Source organism: Scyliorhinus canicula, chromosome 2 (assembly GCF_902713615.1).
Source record: "Scyliorhinus canicula chromosome 2, sScyCan1.1, whole genome shotgun sequence".
NCBI classification, from domain to species: domain Eukaryota; kingdom Metazoa; phylum Chordata; class Chondrichthyes; order Carcharhiniformes; family Scyliorhinidae; genus Scyliorhinus; species Scyliorhinus canicula.
Window position 1 is genome coordinate 168311786 of NC_052147.1, and position 16538 is coordinate 168328323.

At 43.7% G+C, this 16538-nt stretch overlaps 1 protein-coding gene across 4 annotated transcripts in view; it reads left to right on the forward strand.

Moving 5' to 3' along the window:
• Nucleotides 1-16538, forward strand: part of LOC119961672 (diacylglycerol kinase beta) — a 797376-nt gene that overhangs the window by 467213 nt on the left and 313625 nt on the right. For all 4 annotated transcript variants that reach the window (XM_038788967.1, XM_038788974.1, XM_038788981.1 and 1 more), the window contains 3 exons: nucleotides 6362-6447; nucleotides 6830-6919; nucleotides 10710-10870. In XM_038788967.1, the coding sequence (XP_038644895.1) occupies nucleotides 6362-6447; nucleotides 6830-6919; nucleotides 10710-10870 (337 nt within the window). The remainder of the gene's footprint in view (nucleotides 1-6361; nucleotides 6448-6829; nucleotides 6920-10709; nucleotides 10871-16538) is intronic.

Genomic DNA, 16538 nt, shown 5'->3' on the forward strand with positions numbered 1-16538 from the left:
TTGTTAGTATATGGCTCAATGGTTCGGAGCCTAGTGTATACTGTATGAATGGCATCTCGTGACCTTCCCCCACACAACTTTCGTGGTGTGTGCCCAGCGTCTTGAGGACTCATGGTTCAGAGCTCCTCCGAGAAGTCGGGAATCATAGTCTGAATTTGAGAACCCTTTGGTACGTTCAAAGGAGTTACCCATGCCCACTCATACTCCATACTGCCCCCAAGCCACCTCATATGCCCCATGTTTTCTCTTATCACCCATTCCCTTCCATGGCTAGATATCTGTTGCTTCAAATGGCCTCATTTTGACTGCTTGGCTATGCTCCAAGACAATGATATAATCAGCTTAGCAGGGGGTCTAATTATACATATTGAGGGGGTATGTTAGCTTTGCTTAATTGACATCTTTGTACGGTTATAATAGACTATTTTTTTCTTTGTGGAGTTTCAACATCTGTATATTTATTTTTCAAGATTCGGAGGACTGAAGTGGGAAAAATCTGCTATTCAACCTATAAATGGCTGTGTCTGATTAGCACTTTTATAAGGTTGTAAGAGCAGTAGCATTATGAGGTTTTTTTTAGGTTTCTTTCGTGAGTATTTCAAACATTTGGCACTGTTATTATATGGTTCATTGGTTCTGTACATAATGCACACTGGGTGAATGGGTATGGAAGATGCAGGGAGCATAAAGGTAATGGAAGGTGAATAGGAGTATGAAAAGGGCATAGAAGATTCAACAGAGCCCAGAGGGGCCATGGGGGTGGGCTGGGGAGATTGGGGCCTGCGAGGGCTAGAGGGCCTAACAAGCTTTAAGGCAGCACGTCCAAAGTCCTAGAGTCAAGACATGCCGCCCTTTTCAAAAATTATTCCGACATTTTCACGTAAACAAACCGAAGCAGGAGCAAAATTAAACAACATTTAATAATAATCTTTGTTATTGTCACAAGTAGGCTTACATTAACACTGCAATGAAGTTACTGTGAAAAGCCCCTAGTCGCCACATTCTGACACCTGTTCGGGTACACAGAGGGAGAATTCAGAATGTCCAATTCACCTAACACGCACATCTTTCGGCACCTGCGGGAGGAAACCGGAAGAAACCCAAGCAAACACAGGGAGAACATGCAGATTCCGCACAAACAGTAACCCAAGCCGGAATCGAACCTGGGACCCTGGTGCTGTGAAGCAACAGTGCTAACCACTGTCCTACCACACCCACTCTTCTCCCCCCCCCCCCCTCCCATTCTCTGCTCCCTACTCTACAAGACATGCCTTCTAATCAGCCCGCCTTGGCACTCGCACATCTCCATGGTCATCCATCTCCAAACTGCCTCTGGAGGTGGCGGGCCTGACTCCATCCAACCCCATCTTGCCCAAAATGAAAAAGTGGCAGGTGGCCATCCTTTTCAAGGAGATAGACTTGTTGAGTTGAGAAGTTTTCGAATTCACCTTCCTACCTTGGGCGGGATTCTCCGAACCCCCGCTGGGCCGGAGAATCGGCGGAGAATCGGCGGAGGGTGGTGTAAATCCCGCCCCGCCAGCTGCCAAATTCTCCAAAGCCAAGGTTTTGGCGGGGGCGTGAATCGCACCGCGCCAGTCGGCGGCCGCTGGCAGCAGCAGTGCCCCCCCCCCCCCCCCCCCCCCCCGCCGATTATTTGGCCCGCGATGGGATGAGCGTCCGCCCATTTTACGCCGGTCCCACCGGCGTAAATTAGACCTGGTACTTATCGTCAGGACCTGGCTCTGCAGGCGGCCTCCGGGGTCCTCGGCGGGGGGGGGGGGGCGTGAGGGGATCTGGCCCCGGGGGGTGCCCCCACGGTGGCCTGGCCCACAATCAGGGCCCACCAATCCACGGGCGGGCCTGTGCCGTGGGTGCACACTGTTCCTCCGCACCGGCTGCTGTGGACCTCCGCCATGGCCAGTGCGGAAACGAACCTCCCTGCAAATGCAGTGGGATGACGCCAGCACAAGCAGGCGCTCCCGCGCATGCGCCATCTCACGCTGGCCAGCGGAGGCTCTTTGGCGCCAACCCCGCCGGTGCTGGCCTAGCCCCTGAAGGTGCGGAGGATTCTGCACCTTACGGGGCTGATGCCGGAGTGGTTCACCCCATTCCTCAGCGCCGGGACCGCCCGCCCCGCCGGGTAGGGGAGAATCCCACTCCTTATTATTATTACCTCCACCAAAATCTGGCCCATGTATCCATCGGCACAATAGAGAAAGCAGAGGAAATTGTTCAGAACTAAGAACCTAATGTGAGTGATGAAATTAAAATAATTAATATCAGTAAAGCAGAAGAACTAGAAAAATCAAAACAGCTAAAAGTTGGCAAATACCCCCCTGCCCCTGATAATCTGTGCCTAGGCTTTTAACAGCACTGGTTATAGAAACAGAGGATGCATTGCTTTTGATCTTTCAGAATTCCTTGGGTTGGAATGATTGGAAGGCAGTAAATATCCCCACCAGGGGCTGTTTAGCACAGAGCTAAATCGCTGGCTTTGAAAGCAGACCAAGCAGTCCAGCAGCACCGTTCGATTCCCGTAACAGCCTCCCCGAACAGGCGCCGGAATGTGGCGACTAGGGGCTTTTCACAGTAACTTCATTGAAGCCTACTCGTGACAATAAGCGATTTTCATTTCATTTCATTTAAGAAAAAAGGGAGAGAGAAAACAAGAAACTGTAGGCCAGTTAGCCTGATGTCAGTAATAGGGAAAATCTGAAAATCTATCATGAAGGGCAATGCACTTGTAAAATCACAAAATAATTAGGTGCAATTAACTCTGTTTTATGTAAGGGTATTACTGTTTGACAAAGTTCCCCCCCGCGCCGTTCACATCTGGTCTTATCCGGCGGGACCTCGGCATCCATCCTGTCTGGGCAGCCTGGTGGGGGGGATCTGACCCTGGGGGGGGGGTTGCATCTTGGCCTGGCCCGTGATCGGGCCTTACCGATCAGCGGGCCAGCCTCTTGTGGTGGGGGCCTCTTTTGCTCCGCGCCGGCCCCTTTAGCCCTACATATTGCGCGGGGCCGGTGCGGCGAAGGAGGCTACCGCGCATGCATGCATTCGCGCCAGTCACAGTGCGCATACGCGCATTCGCGCTGGTCGCAGTGCACATGCAGCATTTGCGGCAGTCGCAGTGCACATGCGCGCTGGTCGCAGTGCGAATGCAGCATTTGCGGCAGTCGCAGTGCACATGCGCGCTGGTCGCAGTGCACATGCAGCATTTGCGGCAGTCGCAGTGCACATGCATAGACCTGTGGTGCCCAGTTGATGCCAGTAATGGCAGCTGGAGTGGAGTGGGTCACTCCAGTGCTGTGCTGGCCTCCCGTAGGGCAGAGGATCGCTACACATAGCGGTCCGATGATGCCGTTGTTAAACTCTCCAGTTTTTATGACGGCGTCAACACTGCGTTCAGATGGGTGAATTTCGCCCTTTATTTACATACTAGCCATGAAGTTGCCAAATGAGGAACCTTAATGTCCACTCCGCTGCCACTAGAGGCACTTTGTATTCATGAGAAGCCTGACGTCTAATGCGATCTTTATACGCTGGTCAGTTGATGAAAATGATGAAGGTCCTGCAAACACCACATCTGTCACTTACTTTATCCAAACTTCCTGGTGTAGTGCATGTGCCTGGAGTGGCTTCGAAGGTTATGGTAACATGTAAGTTGCATGTTATGGTAGCTTTCAGTTCAGCAGAAACAGCTGTCCATGTTCCTGATGTCTGCAGCTTAGTCTGCAGCTTGGGTCCAATGACAGCTTGTCATGCAAAGAGGCTGCGACAAATGACAGGTCTCCTCTAAAATGCCGAGGTGCAAAAGTTAGTGGTGTTTATGGCCAGCAAGCCTTAGATGTAATTGAAACTGCGATTGGATTTGGTACCACTTGTGGATGACGCACCCTAGTCTGAAGCATCCTGTGCAGAATTTGGTTGTGAATATTCATTATGTATGTCACAATTTAAATGTCAAGCAGCAACATAATAGAAATGCAGAAACATTGGCAGCAGGAACAAACCCACAAAAATGGCATAGATCCCAGCATAAAAAATAACTAATGGACTGAGTAAAGTACATTAAACGTGTTCCAGAAATGAAAAAAAAAACGATTTTATTTAACGACTAACAGGGCCTTTAGGAACTCTACCAGAATCTAAGATTTTCCAGTGTGTGCAGTCATCTCAACAGTCAATATACTGTGACAATCCCATCATCCGCATGTTTGGGATTGCAGTAAAGGACTGCATATAAAATAATTTTTCAATGGCAAGAGAACCATAGGATGACTTCATTTTTGCACCAGTCAGGAATTGACTGTGATTTCGACTCCGTTCCATGAACCCAATTTCCTGAGGCCCATGCATTTCCTGTGCGTCTATGTACTGCCGGCAGTGCCTTGGAAAACTTGCTTCTGTTTATTAACCTTCTCAATTCCTCATTATATTTAGTCACTAGCAATGTAACAAGCAGCGCTGCCAACGGCACGGATTTTCCGTATTTCATATGGCAATACGATTTCTCGTGTTGAAATACACAATCCACTGCAGACCTCGGTCAAATCCAACCTGACACCGCACTGGAAGGAGAGCAAGAAGAGTAATTTTGGGGAGGGAAGAACAAAAATATTAAGAGGCAGCTTCCTGCAAAGGGCTGGCTGGCTTTGTGGGGTTGGGGAGGGGGGGAGGCGGGAAGAGGAGCTGATTGGCAAGCCGCAGTGAATGCATTCCTCCTGAAATGCTTTGATTGGTTTCCTTGGTGACGGCTGCTGAAAGATGGGGCACCCACACAGAGGCCCCGCCCCCTCTCGTCTCCGCCCCGCACACTATACAACGCATGCGTGTCATGTGATCCTTGTGTGTTCTCGCATCGAGGTGCCTGTACATGTATGTAAAGTCATTGGATTTGCATTTTCCATTTGTGTTTTAGATTTGTGCAGTAAAGGTATAAAGCTATATTTCAGGTTGGTGGGCATTTTTCCTTTGAAATGAAAATACCAATTTAACTGCCAAAATACTGATTTTTGCTTTTCTAGAATACTGATTTCTATTGGGAAAGGATGGCAGCTCTGAGCAAAAGATGCACATATGTTAAAACACAGTTAAAACAAAAACACTTCCCAAGAAAGGAGCCAGAAAACGGTCAATGGGAGATTCGTGGGTGGGCAACCCGTGAAGTCAATGGATGAGAGGTCACCATGGAGGTGCAAGGGGTGGGTGAGGGGGTGCAGTGAGTTACTGGAGATACTGGAGGTGGCAGACCTACCCATGCCATGCAACAAAGGTCATTCATCTTGCTGCACTGCTGCCCCCTCTTCTGCACAGTGCTGACACTGACCAAGGAAGCTATTGCCTCACAGACGACTGTGATGGCCCCGAATTGTGGGTAGAGGACATCCCACCACTCACCATCCAGGAGTCTGGTCAGTAAAACACAGAGTTGCGTTCTGTGCTACCACCCCCCTCGAATGGAGCTGAAACAAGAGTTGGGGAAGCATTTATATGGAGCTCCGCAGTGATTGCACTGATTAAGTTTCCTAGGGTCAATGGGAGGCCGCGTAAGGCCAGGTTTCTCTCCGGAACTGACATTATGTTGGCCATTTTTGGTAAGATTCTGCCCCATATATCAGTTGTAGAAATATTACGGTACTCTGTGCTAATGACTGTGATTGCAATGAATATTTCAATCATCTGCAGAACATATTTTTACCAAACCTCAAGGCACAATGCATCATTCAGCTGTAATTATTTGAAGCTCTTTTGGTTTTTCATAACACAGCTTGCAAGGACCAAGATAAAAGGGGAAACAGATATGTAGGCCTTCACAGAATATGTTAAAGAGCCTTTGAGCATCAACAATTGTTAAGACATTGCCTTGGCCCTGCAGAGAGTAAAGAGTTTGTTTTAGATTACTTTTCAAATGCCATTTCTTTCTCACAAATCCATGCTCACATTTTATAAGAATGGTTTCTACCATTCTTAGAAATGGTAGAAAACCTTTTGAGCTCCATAAAATTTGAATACTGTGGTGTGCCCCTGGAGTGAATTCCTCCATTTATATGAAGCCTTTAACATAAGAAAACACCTTGGGGTCTTGACAGAGATGGGATGAAAACAGTTTGCAAATTGTATTGATTGTAGTGTTAATCGAATATTGGATTGACTGAGATTCAACCGCACAGAGCTAAACCCGGCTCTCACTTTGCCAGGTGTTGGACCTGGTCTGTTCCTGATATTTTTGAAAAATATTTAGACATATAAAGATATTTGAATCATGCTTTCAAAATAATTTTTCATGTTATGGATTATTAGCAGCATTCAGTGCTCTAAAGACTTAATAGCATATTATCATTTGCATTTTTTTTAGGTTAAATACTTTTCGTGACATACCTGACTTCCGAATCCTAGCATGTGGAGGAGATGGAACTGTAGGATGGATACTGGATTGCATTGGTATTTGCAATATTCAGAAAAAGTATCGTAAAATGCAATTATATTTTATTATCTCCTAAATTATATTTAACCCAAACCCCTCTTCCTAATGTGAAAACAAACTTTTGCATCTGAAGCATAATTCTACCTGTGAATTAAATTTTATTATCGATCTGCCTTTTATTGAAAATAATTGGATGTAGTAAAGACTGGACAGCTCTAAATATGTAATAATTCTCATAAAATGAGCTAACAAGTCTTTTCATTGTAGATGCCCGTATTCATGTGATAATTGGTGATGACTGGTTTATAATATCCTTATGATGGACAGTAGTCTCTTTTGTGTCTGCTTTCCCAGCTTTCAATTTACCTGAGCCGTGCATATCTGTTGTCATTATTGCAGATAAAATCAACCTTACAAAACATCCTCCAGTAGCTGTGTTACCATTGGGTACAGGAAATGATCTGGCTAGGTGTCTGAGATGGGGAGGAGGTAAGAATGAAACCCAGTGTTTCATCATTGAGAGTGACTCTTGGTTTATGGTCTTCAGTCATAAAAGTTGTTCCCTCTCTGATTATTGCAAATGGTAGTATTCAAAATTGTACATTGCAGCTAAATAAGAGGTGTATTTGTTCTTTTTTCATATTTTGTAACCGAGATAATTTGGCGCAGCTGTAGAAAATTTTAAAAACGAGTCCCACTTTAGCTTGGAGATTGGTGGAGCTGTGGATTAGCCTGTGACTCTATGTTTCAATGATTGTTGAAAGACCACGGGTGCATGCCTCATCTCCTTCGGCTTTCTCCCAGGAATATTTCCATCCACCCTTCCTTTAGCTTTGCGGCACAGTAAGAAGTCTTACAACACCAGGTTAAAGTCCAACAGGTTTGTTTCAAACACGAGCTTTCGGAGCACTGCTCCTTCCTCAGGTGAATGGAGAGGTATGTTCCAGAAACATTTATATGTCTGGCATATTTGTCTGGCATCTCTGACTTTGTCTATATAAATGTTTCTGGAAACATACCTCTCCATTCACCTGAGGAAGGAGCAGTGCTCTGAAAGCTTGTGTTTGAAACAAACCTGTTGGACTTTAACCTGGTGTAAGACTTCTTACTGTGCTCACCCCAGTCCAACGCCGGCATCTCCACATCATAGCTTTGCGGCATCAGCTCAACTGGGATCTGTGGCAGAGCTGCCAGTTTCTCACCTCATCAAATTGGCAAGTTGGTTGGAGTATACAAGTTGCTCACCAATCAAATTCAAGTAAGATCCAATTGTGAATGTGGCTCGGGACTCCCGGTCGCCGCCACTTGGTTTACCCAAAATAACAGTTGTTGTGCTAGAAGCACGTGTTTATCACATGTTATGGGCCAGGATTTAGAGAACCCCAAAGTGTATCATGAAGTTCACCCGACCCGCAACTTTTAATAGATTGTGGTGTGGGGAGCATTCGGCCCACTCTACAGGTGTGGTACAGCAGAAATGGAAAAGTATTTTTTCAAACAAAACTATGTTTATTCTATGAACTCAAGTTAACCTTTTTAAAACATACAGTGAACATCTTAGCAACCATTAATTCAACTACAACCCCCAAAGTATACAACACTTAATAACTTCCCAAAAACCATCCAGAAGACAAAAGAAACACCTTTCAACAGAAGCACATCGGGTTTACATTCACAACTGAAAACATTTATAATTCTGAATTCACCAAATGATCAAGAGATAGTCTTTTCATGGCAGAGAGAACAACAGTACACCTGCTTTGTCTGGCTTCAGCTCCAACACTGAAAAAAACAAAATCAAAAAAACACAGACACACCCAAGCTTTTCTCAAAGTGAAACTAAAAAGCAGAGCCAGAGCTCAGCTTCACCCACACTCTGACATCACGGCAGTAACATGAGCAGACAGGCATTTCTTAAAGTGACATTCTCATGACACACATATGACTTTAGGGTAACTATATCAGTGTTACACTGGGATTATGCCCATTTTGAAATAGTAAAAAACAAGTTCCATGGGCTGAGTTAATAAGCTGAATCTTCTGAGGAATGGCAACCACTCTTACATTGTCACTCTGCTCATTTTGTTTACACTAAAATGGAGCTCCATATTTCAAGCTGGACTCTTCGGAAATGCAGTCTGTATTTGTTCTGGGAGTCCATCCTCATAGCACAGGGTCACAGGGAACAAGAGGAGAGTTGAGTGGTTCGGGGCCATCAGAGGGTCAGGTAGGTGGTTCGGGGATAGTTGGGGGTGGGGGAGGGAAGTTGGTATGTTGGGGGAATTCCCTGATCCCCTTGACCACCTTTTTGCAGCACTAAATGTTGTATTTTGGTAAGTCTTCATTCAGCAACACATTGAAGTTCTTTGGGACATTTAAATAGCTTTTCATTGTATTAGTGAGTTGGTGTGAGTGAGGTAAGTGGGTAGAGTGGCAGGGTGATCAAGTCAAGGGGAGTGTGGGAGAGTCGAGGTGGACCTGGCAGGAAGTCAGAAGGTCATGGGGAATTCAGAGAGTTGAAGGGGAGTTGGGAGTTAGAGGGTCGTGGATAGGTAATGATTCGGTGGGAGGTGTCAGGGGAGGTTGTTGGGGTTGGTCAGAAGGTCAGGTAAGGAGAGATGGGGATGTCAGATGTACAGATACCCAGGAGTTAGACATGGCGGCCCAGATCCCCTGGCTTTTGGATGGTTGCACCCTGGAAGTAACCTGGAAGATCCGCTGGGGCCCCCTTGGAAGTCCCCACTCACTGACTGCATGGAAATTGTCCAGCAAGTTTCAATTTCTCTTGGCCAATTACCCTGCATCTGGAACTCTGAAATTCTAATATAAAGCCTGAGACTTTGGGTGGTTCCGACTGTCTAAGCAAAATAACTACCAAGAAAAAGTTAGCAGTAAAATAACTTCTAACTCCCAGGTAACTAAGGTACTGGATCCCCACCTGACTTCTCCACTGAGCACCTGATTAAACCCCCCGACTATCCCACCAACCACCAGACAATGCCACAACCTAAATACCCCCAACCTAACAACCCCCACAACATTGACACCCATGTCTCACCCATCGGCACATCTCCAACACTCTCGCCCACACCCGACTCTCTCACCCTCCAGACTCTTACGCTTGCCCTCCCCAACTCTCTCGCTTGCAAATCCCCCCACCCCCGACTGTCTCATCTCCCCTCCCCCAGGCTTCCTCGCCCCAGGGGTAGCAGATCCTCTGGATATGACCAGTCTCCGACCATCCTGAGATGGAAGGTATGGACGGTAATATCAAGTTTGTATCAGTGTGCCTGAAAGCATTATACTAGTATCAAGCCTGATTTTGTCTCAGAACTGGAATATCAGTGTGGCACTGAACAGGTACTACACCAACAGAGTTGCTGACTTTCATGATACTTTCATCTTCACTGCTTGAGTGTTAATCTCATGGAAAGTGCCACCCATTCTTTAATCCACCAGATTTTCATTGTGTTAAATTCAAAGTCTACAAAAGAGCAAACAATCTGTTCCTCCAGGGTACCAACTAAAGAGAAAGGCAAGGGTGTGTCACCCATTAAGTTAAACTCCTATTTGGTTTATCGTCAAAGATCCCATGGTACAATTAGAAAAAGAGCTTGTAATTTTTCCAACCTTCTTCCTGCCAACAACATCTTTTTTTTTAAAATAGTCTTGCATCTTGACTGCTATTTATGGAAACTGGCACTATTAATGAGATCTTTTAAAATTGGCTGCTGAGCTCACGTACAAAACAACAGCAAGTACAGTTCAAACGTAATTTTAATGTGAAGTTGTTTTTGGATGTCCTGAGGATGTGATTAGGTGACAAATTCATACAAATTCTTTCTTAATCTTCAGTGCAGCACTGAAGGAAAGCTGCATTGCTGGAGGTGCCATCTTTCAAATTTTGTATTGAACCACAGCTCCATCTGTCCTTCAACTAAATTCCAATCCACTTCTCAAAGAAGAGCAGGGCAATTCTCCTGGTCAACATTTATTGCTCATCCAGCAACACTTAAAACCGATTATCTCGTCAGACTTCCCATTGCTGTCTGGAAAATGGCTTCTGTACTTCCCAACGTTACAAAAATGACTACAGCTCAGAAAATACATCATTGGGCATAAAGGGCTTGGGACATCTTGAGGTTGTGAAAGACACTAAGTGAATTTTGTTCAAATTCGTAACCGGTTCTGCTTCAGCGATCGGAAATAGAATTTTTACATCAGTCGTGTAGAATCAAAGATAAGTTTTAAAACTTGTGCTTCTATATGCTTGTAAAAGGATATGAAGGTGGAAACCTATTGAAAGTTCTCAAAGACATAGAAAACAGTATCGAAGTGATGTTGGACAGATGGAGTATAGAGGTGATACCAAACAACAAGGATGAAAAAGGGGATCCCGTGCCATACAGTATTGTTAACAACTATTTTTCTATAGGTGTGGTAAGTACCAAAGGATGTTTTCGTCCTTTTATTTTCTACAAGTATCTATTGGGTTTTTTCATTCTCATATGACTGCGTTATACAATGACCACCATGTTCTGGCCCCATCGTGGCAGGACCCGCCTCAGGAGATTCGGCAGAACAGCCAAACATCCATTGACTTTCGGCAGATCTGGATTATCCTGGCAGCGGGCGGCCAGAAAAAACCCACCCAATGCTTTTTCCTGGCCTTTTGTCAGTGCAAAAAATGTTTGATTTTGGTGCAATTACGTTTTCAGCCAGCGTTTTGTCATAGGGAGGCAGGTCATTCATGTACCACCTCAGTTTTACTTCTCTCACATGTGAGCAGTAGGTTTCAGTTAGCTGGTAACCCAAAACGATAGAAATTATAACCAAAGCAAAGGCAGAAACTAGAATTGATGTTTAAATTTCATTTGAGGTTTCAGACAGTATGAGTTGTTGTTGTTTCATCCATTGTGCAGGTACCACAATATATTCCCATTATTCTCTGCAAAAGATATTGAAGTGTTCTCCAATGTTCAGGAAAAGATCCAATAAGAGAATCAGGGTAATTCTGCCCATGTAGTATCATGAAGCTTCAGCACTTTAGACCCAACTGAATGTTCCAAAGCAATACCATTCCATTAGATACACCCAGTTATTGAAGGAAACTAACTTTCAAAACCTTTTCTTCCAAGGATTTCAAAGATCTGATCCAGTTGAGGGTCATTTCATTACAATAATACTCAAATGAGCCCAAGTCCCCTCCAACAGTTGAGTATCAGAGAGATTCCACTATCTATGTTGACATTACTATAGAACAAAAATATAACCATTCAATGCGGTACATTTGTGAAGGTGAAACCTTTCCACTCCATTATAACATTGAAATCGGTTGATTTAAGGTTGTTTCTAAAATCTGTGACCTTTAGTCTAGTGTTAAGAACCCCGCTGATGTCAAATGCCAGGGTATTCCGAAACCCGGAAGGGTAACTTGGAACACCAGTTCTTAGTGGTGTATATTTTCAATTCGGTGTAATGCGAGAAAAGATTTGCACACCAGGGAGGAACAGTCCAGTCATTTTGTGACCAATTGATGAAGTATATTTATTATGTTAGAAGAAAACACATAACAAGAAGGACTATAATACGTGACAACAATACACTTAACTACACTGATGGCTCTACACAGACAGTACCTTATGAAATTACCCCTTGTTCCCAACTACCTAATGTTACTTGAACTCTGAGAAACACCCTTTTTTCCCAAACAACACCCAATATTATGTAACTCTATGGGCTAAATCCAGAAGGTAGTTACCACTCCCAGGTTCTTTGTCCACTTTTGGGAAAAGCGTCTTCAGTGTAAGCGATAGAATAAACTTCTTGGTTCAAGTTTTGGACTTTAAAACTGCAGCCTTTTAGCAATAATTTGTTTTCCAGACAGACTGTTTTCTATAGTTGGGTGTGGCTTTGATAGCAGCTACTATGGGCAGCACAGTGGCGCAGTGGTTAGCATTGCTGCCTCACGGCCCCGAGGTCCCAGGTTCAATCCCGGCTCTGGGTCACTGTTTGAGGGGCTGGTTTAGCACAGGGCTAAATCGCTGGCTTTGAAAGCAGACCAAGGCAGGCCAGCAGCACGGTTCAATTCCCATACCAGCCTCCCCGAACAGGCGCCGGAATGTGGCAACTAGGGCCTTTGCACAGTAACTTCATTTGTGACAATAAGCAATTTTTCATTTTTTTTTCATTTCATTTCTACTGTGTCCTTTTCTCCAAGTCTAAGGATATATAATTTATTTCCCTTTGATGTTACCCACACTGTGGATCTGCCTTTTAGTACATAACTACCAATTCCTTTATCTCTGCACTTGGATATCGCTACCTCTCTCCACCATTGTTTCCGCCCAAGCCACATGGGTAAACACTTTATTGGTATGTTAACTCACATATCAAAACACCCCTGCTGCACTCGCCATAGCTAAGACGCCGGAATGTGGCGACTAGGGGCTTTACACAGTAACTTCATTTGTGACCATTTTATCCCAATTTCATTTTTTAATCTTAATTTTCCTCAATTATTAACACTTGATAGACTGTTGTGTCAGAAAAATCTGTTTGCTTAATGTGTAATTACCTATTGAGGATAACTTAGTGTTTTGTGCACATTAGTTGTGAGCATGGTAATTGAAAGTTTCAGATGACTTTAGTTTTATTAGAAAATCTAAGACTAAGGTTTGTCATGATTAACCTTTATAGAAGACCTGTTTCCGATCCGCAATAGTAATTATGCCAATGGAAAGTTTCTAGAGCATTCAGTGCCTGTGGTGTGCCCTCTTCCCAAAAATGTATTTCCACTTGACATTACTCAATGCATACTATAGTTTGGCATATTTGTAGTGCACGTGCCAGAATGCTTGGTCGTAATTAATTTTTATTAGCAACAAAAGTTTAGTACGCTGAGAAATATACCAGAATTAAATCCAGGGTGGGCAGCTCCAACCCAGAATTGAATATATCCTGCATTGAGGCAAATTAACTTTAGTGGTTCAGAAATCATAGACCCTCCATATGTACCATTCTGATCATGTTTTGGATTTATTCAAAGCTGAAAACATTGAGATCTAACTCAAGGTAACTAAAATGTTGCAGGTTAAAATGGATTTTCTTTCATGAGCTCCGTATTTAAGTAATGTGGAGTATTACTTAGTGCACTATTTCACTTGAACATGATTTTTAAGACAAGAAAGTTAAGTCACTACGCAGGCTTTCACAATTGGTAGAACTTTAACTTGGGAAATACTCGCGGTATGTATTTGAAGTGTTAAGGATTATAGCAGGTTGCCACCTTTTATTTCATTCAGGCATATAGTTTGGTTTGTTTAGTTTGTTAGATATTTGTTGTGATCATTTGGTAGATCAATTCTTTAATGCAATCAATAAAATAAATATGAATAGGGATTTAACATTTTCAGGTGATACTGCTCGTCAATATCTGCCTGTTCCTTACCCATGAAACAGATTTTTACTTTATTTATTTTATTTTTCAAATTCCCTATCCTTTTATCTCTTCGCTGATGACAGTGATTAAGGTTAAGAATAATTCCATGAATAGTAGCAATCGTCCAGTGGCCCACAACAGTTGATATTAATAGGCAGTTAAATTGTGGGCCATGCCAAGCTCACATATATGCTCTTTCATTCGGGCAGAAAGCACTGCATTTTTCTATTCTATTGTACCACTCAGCATGAATATAGTGAACAATATAGTGAACAAATTTGATCATCTGAAAGGTGATCATAGGACCAGATTTTCATCATGGAAGTGGGAATTGGGACTCAGGAATTTTTAAGAAGTCACAATCTCACCTCCGTCCCAGCAGCATCAGTTAGCAGTGTTTTCATCTAGCAGAAGAGGGGGCAGCCTGGAGTCTGCTCGCATGCTTGAGGCAGAGGCAGCTTGATGCCGAAGCGGCAAGACCACCTCCTTTCACAGAGACATCAGGCCAGTTATGCGTAAATCCCCATGCCTTGTCCCACCATCCCTCACCTCGCATACCTTTTTCTGAAAGAGTTGTTTGGCTTTGACAATTCCCTGGTGACCGTCATGCACTAAATCTACAACAGTTTTCTCAATGATTGTGGAACGACAATTCAGTTGCAATGCAACACCAGTTTAGATGTGATTGCAGCAGTAAACTCGTTTCAAACATTGTGAAAACCGTGTTATGTATGAGCAACTTAAAATTATCTCTCGATCAAGTCTTTCCAGTTTTGTGATTCCATATCCATCCATACATAGTTTCAATGTCTAATCTAGTTTGTTCTTTCTTTGATGTTAGCTAATTTTAGTAACTTTGGCACTACATATAGGCTTACGTAGTTAAGGTGTCAACAACCTTTTCTTAAGAACGAGTAGGCCTGACTGTCGGCATTAAATGCCATTAAAGATAGTAGGCTGGGTTGAGCTTGCCTGGCTGATACTCAACATAGAACTTGCAGTTTGCATTTCCCACATGATATTCAAGTTGGTAATTTGCTTTTTGGAGTGTTGAACAAACTTATCAGTAGTCAATGAACTGTTACTACTCAAACATACTTCCATACAAATGGAGATTAAAGTGTAACATACCCCGTGTGATAGAGAGTGCTTTTCCTTTTGCAAATAACATTGCTGTAACAGGCATTAAAAATCTCCTTGCCATCACAAAGATTGATGGGTTGTCTGTCTTGTCTTTCTGCATTAGAACTGTGCCTAAGCCATTGGGTTTACATCCACAACTAGCTGGCTGGTTGTCTCAGGGTCAAAATCGGCATTTGTGCAACTTGCTGATGACCATTGTTTGATTTGTTTATATGATTTAGTCCACCCCCACTTGGTGGTCTCATTGTCAGATCCTGTAGGGGCACAGATAAAAGAGCAAAGTCAGGAATGAAATGACTACAGCATGTGGTGAGTCACAGCAGACTCCAAACTTCCTGCACATTTGTAGGATGAGTGACATATGTAACGGTTTCAACTTTGTGGATCAGGTGATAATCCTTCACTGCTGAGCACTTGACCAAATAATTCAATTCTGTTTTCATTGAATATGCACGTGTCTTTGATTAAGGTGTGGGTGCACGATGTTGTAGGTATATAGGGTAGCACAGTGGTTAGCACCATTGCTTCACAGCTCCAGTGTCCCAGGTTTGATTCTCGGCTTGGGTCACTGTGTGGAGTCTGCACGTTCTTCCCGTGTGTGCGTGGGTTTCCTCCGAGTGCTCTGGTTTCCTCCCACAATCCAAAAATGTGCAGGATAGGTGGATTGGCGATGATAACTTACCCTTGGTGTCCAAAAAAAAGTTAGGTGGGGTTGCTGGTTTATAGGGATAGGGTGGAGGCATGGACTTGGGGTCTCTTATAGTGGGGTGCTCTTCCCTAAGGGCTGTTGGAGACTCGATGGGCCTCCTTCTGCACTGGAAGATATATGATTCTATGATATGCTTGGAGGTGTGTCTCGATCTCTGTTTCAATGTGTCTGTCAAGAAGACTCTATTACTGATTTTCAGCATGGATTCAAGTCCCTGGAGTGCAGACAGAATCATATGCTGGGATATTTCAGTTGCTGAATTGACTCCAAAGTTTAGCTTCTTGTATCGGAAAATTCTGATGTGAGTGGAACATTTATAGATTATATATTGTACCGCCATTCTGCTTCAAGTTCCATTTGATGGTAGCTCACATTGAAGTCAAGCTTAGCTAAGTGTCATGTGAGAGTACCTTTAAGAAATGAGTGTTTAAGAAATGGGTGTTTATGAAATATGTGTAGCGGATGTACCTTTAAGAAATGGGCGTTTATCAGTGATGTCAGAGTGTGGGTGGAGCTGAGCTGGCTGTGTACTTTATTTTTGTTTTAGGCTGTTTGCTACAGGGCGCGTTTTAGTTTCGTTTCGAGAGCTGGATAGCTGCAGGAAAAACAAGGAGCTGCATAAGGATCTCTCTCTGCAAACTAAAGACAGTCTCCAGATCAATTGGGTGATTTCAAAGTGCTGACTGCTCTCAGTAAAGAATTTAAACCTGATCTCTGGGTTTAAAAAGGTCTTTTGTCTTATGGATGTTAATAAGGAAAGATTAAGCTTTACTTATAGAATATTGTATCTGTGGTGAGGATTGGTGTTGATAGTT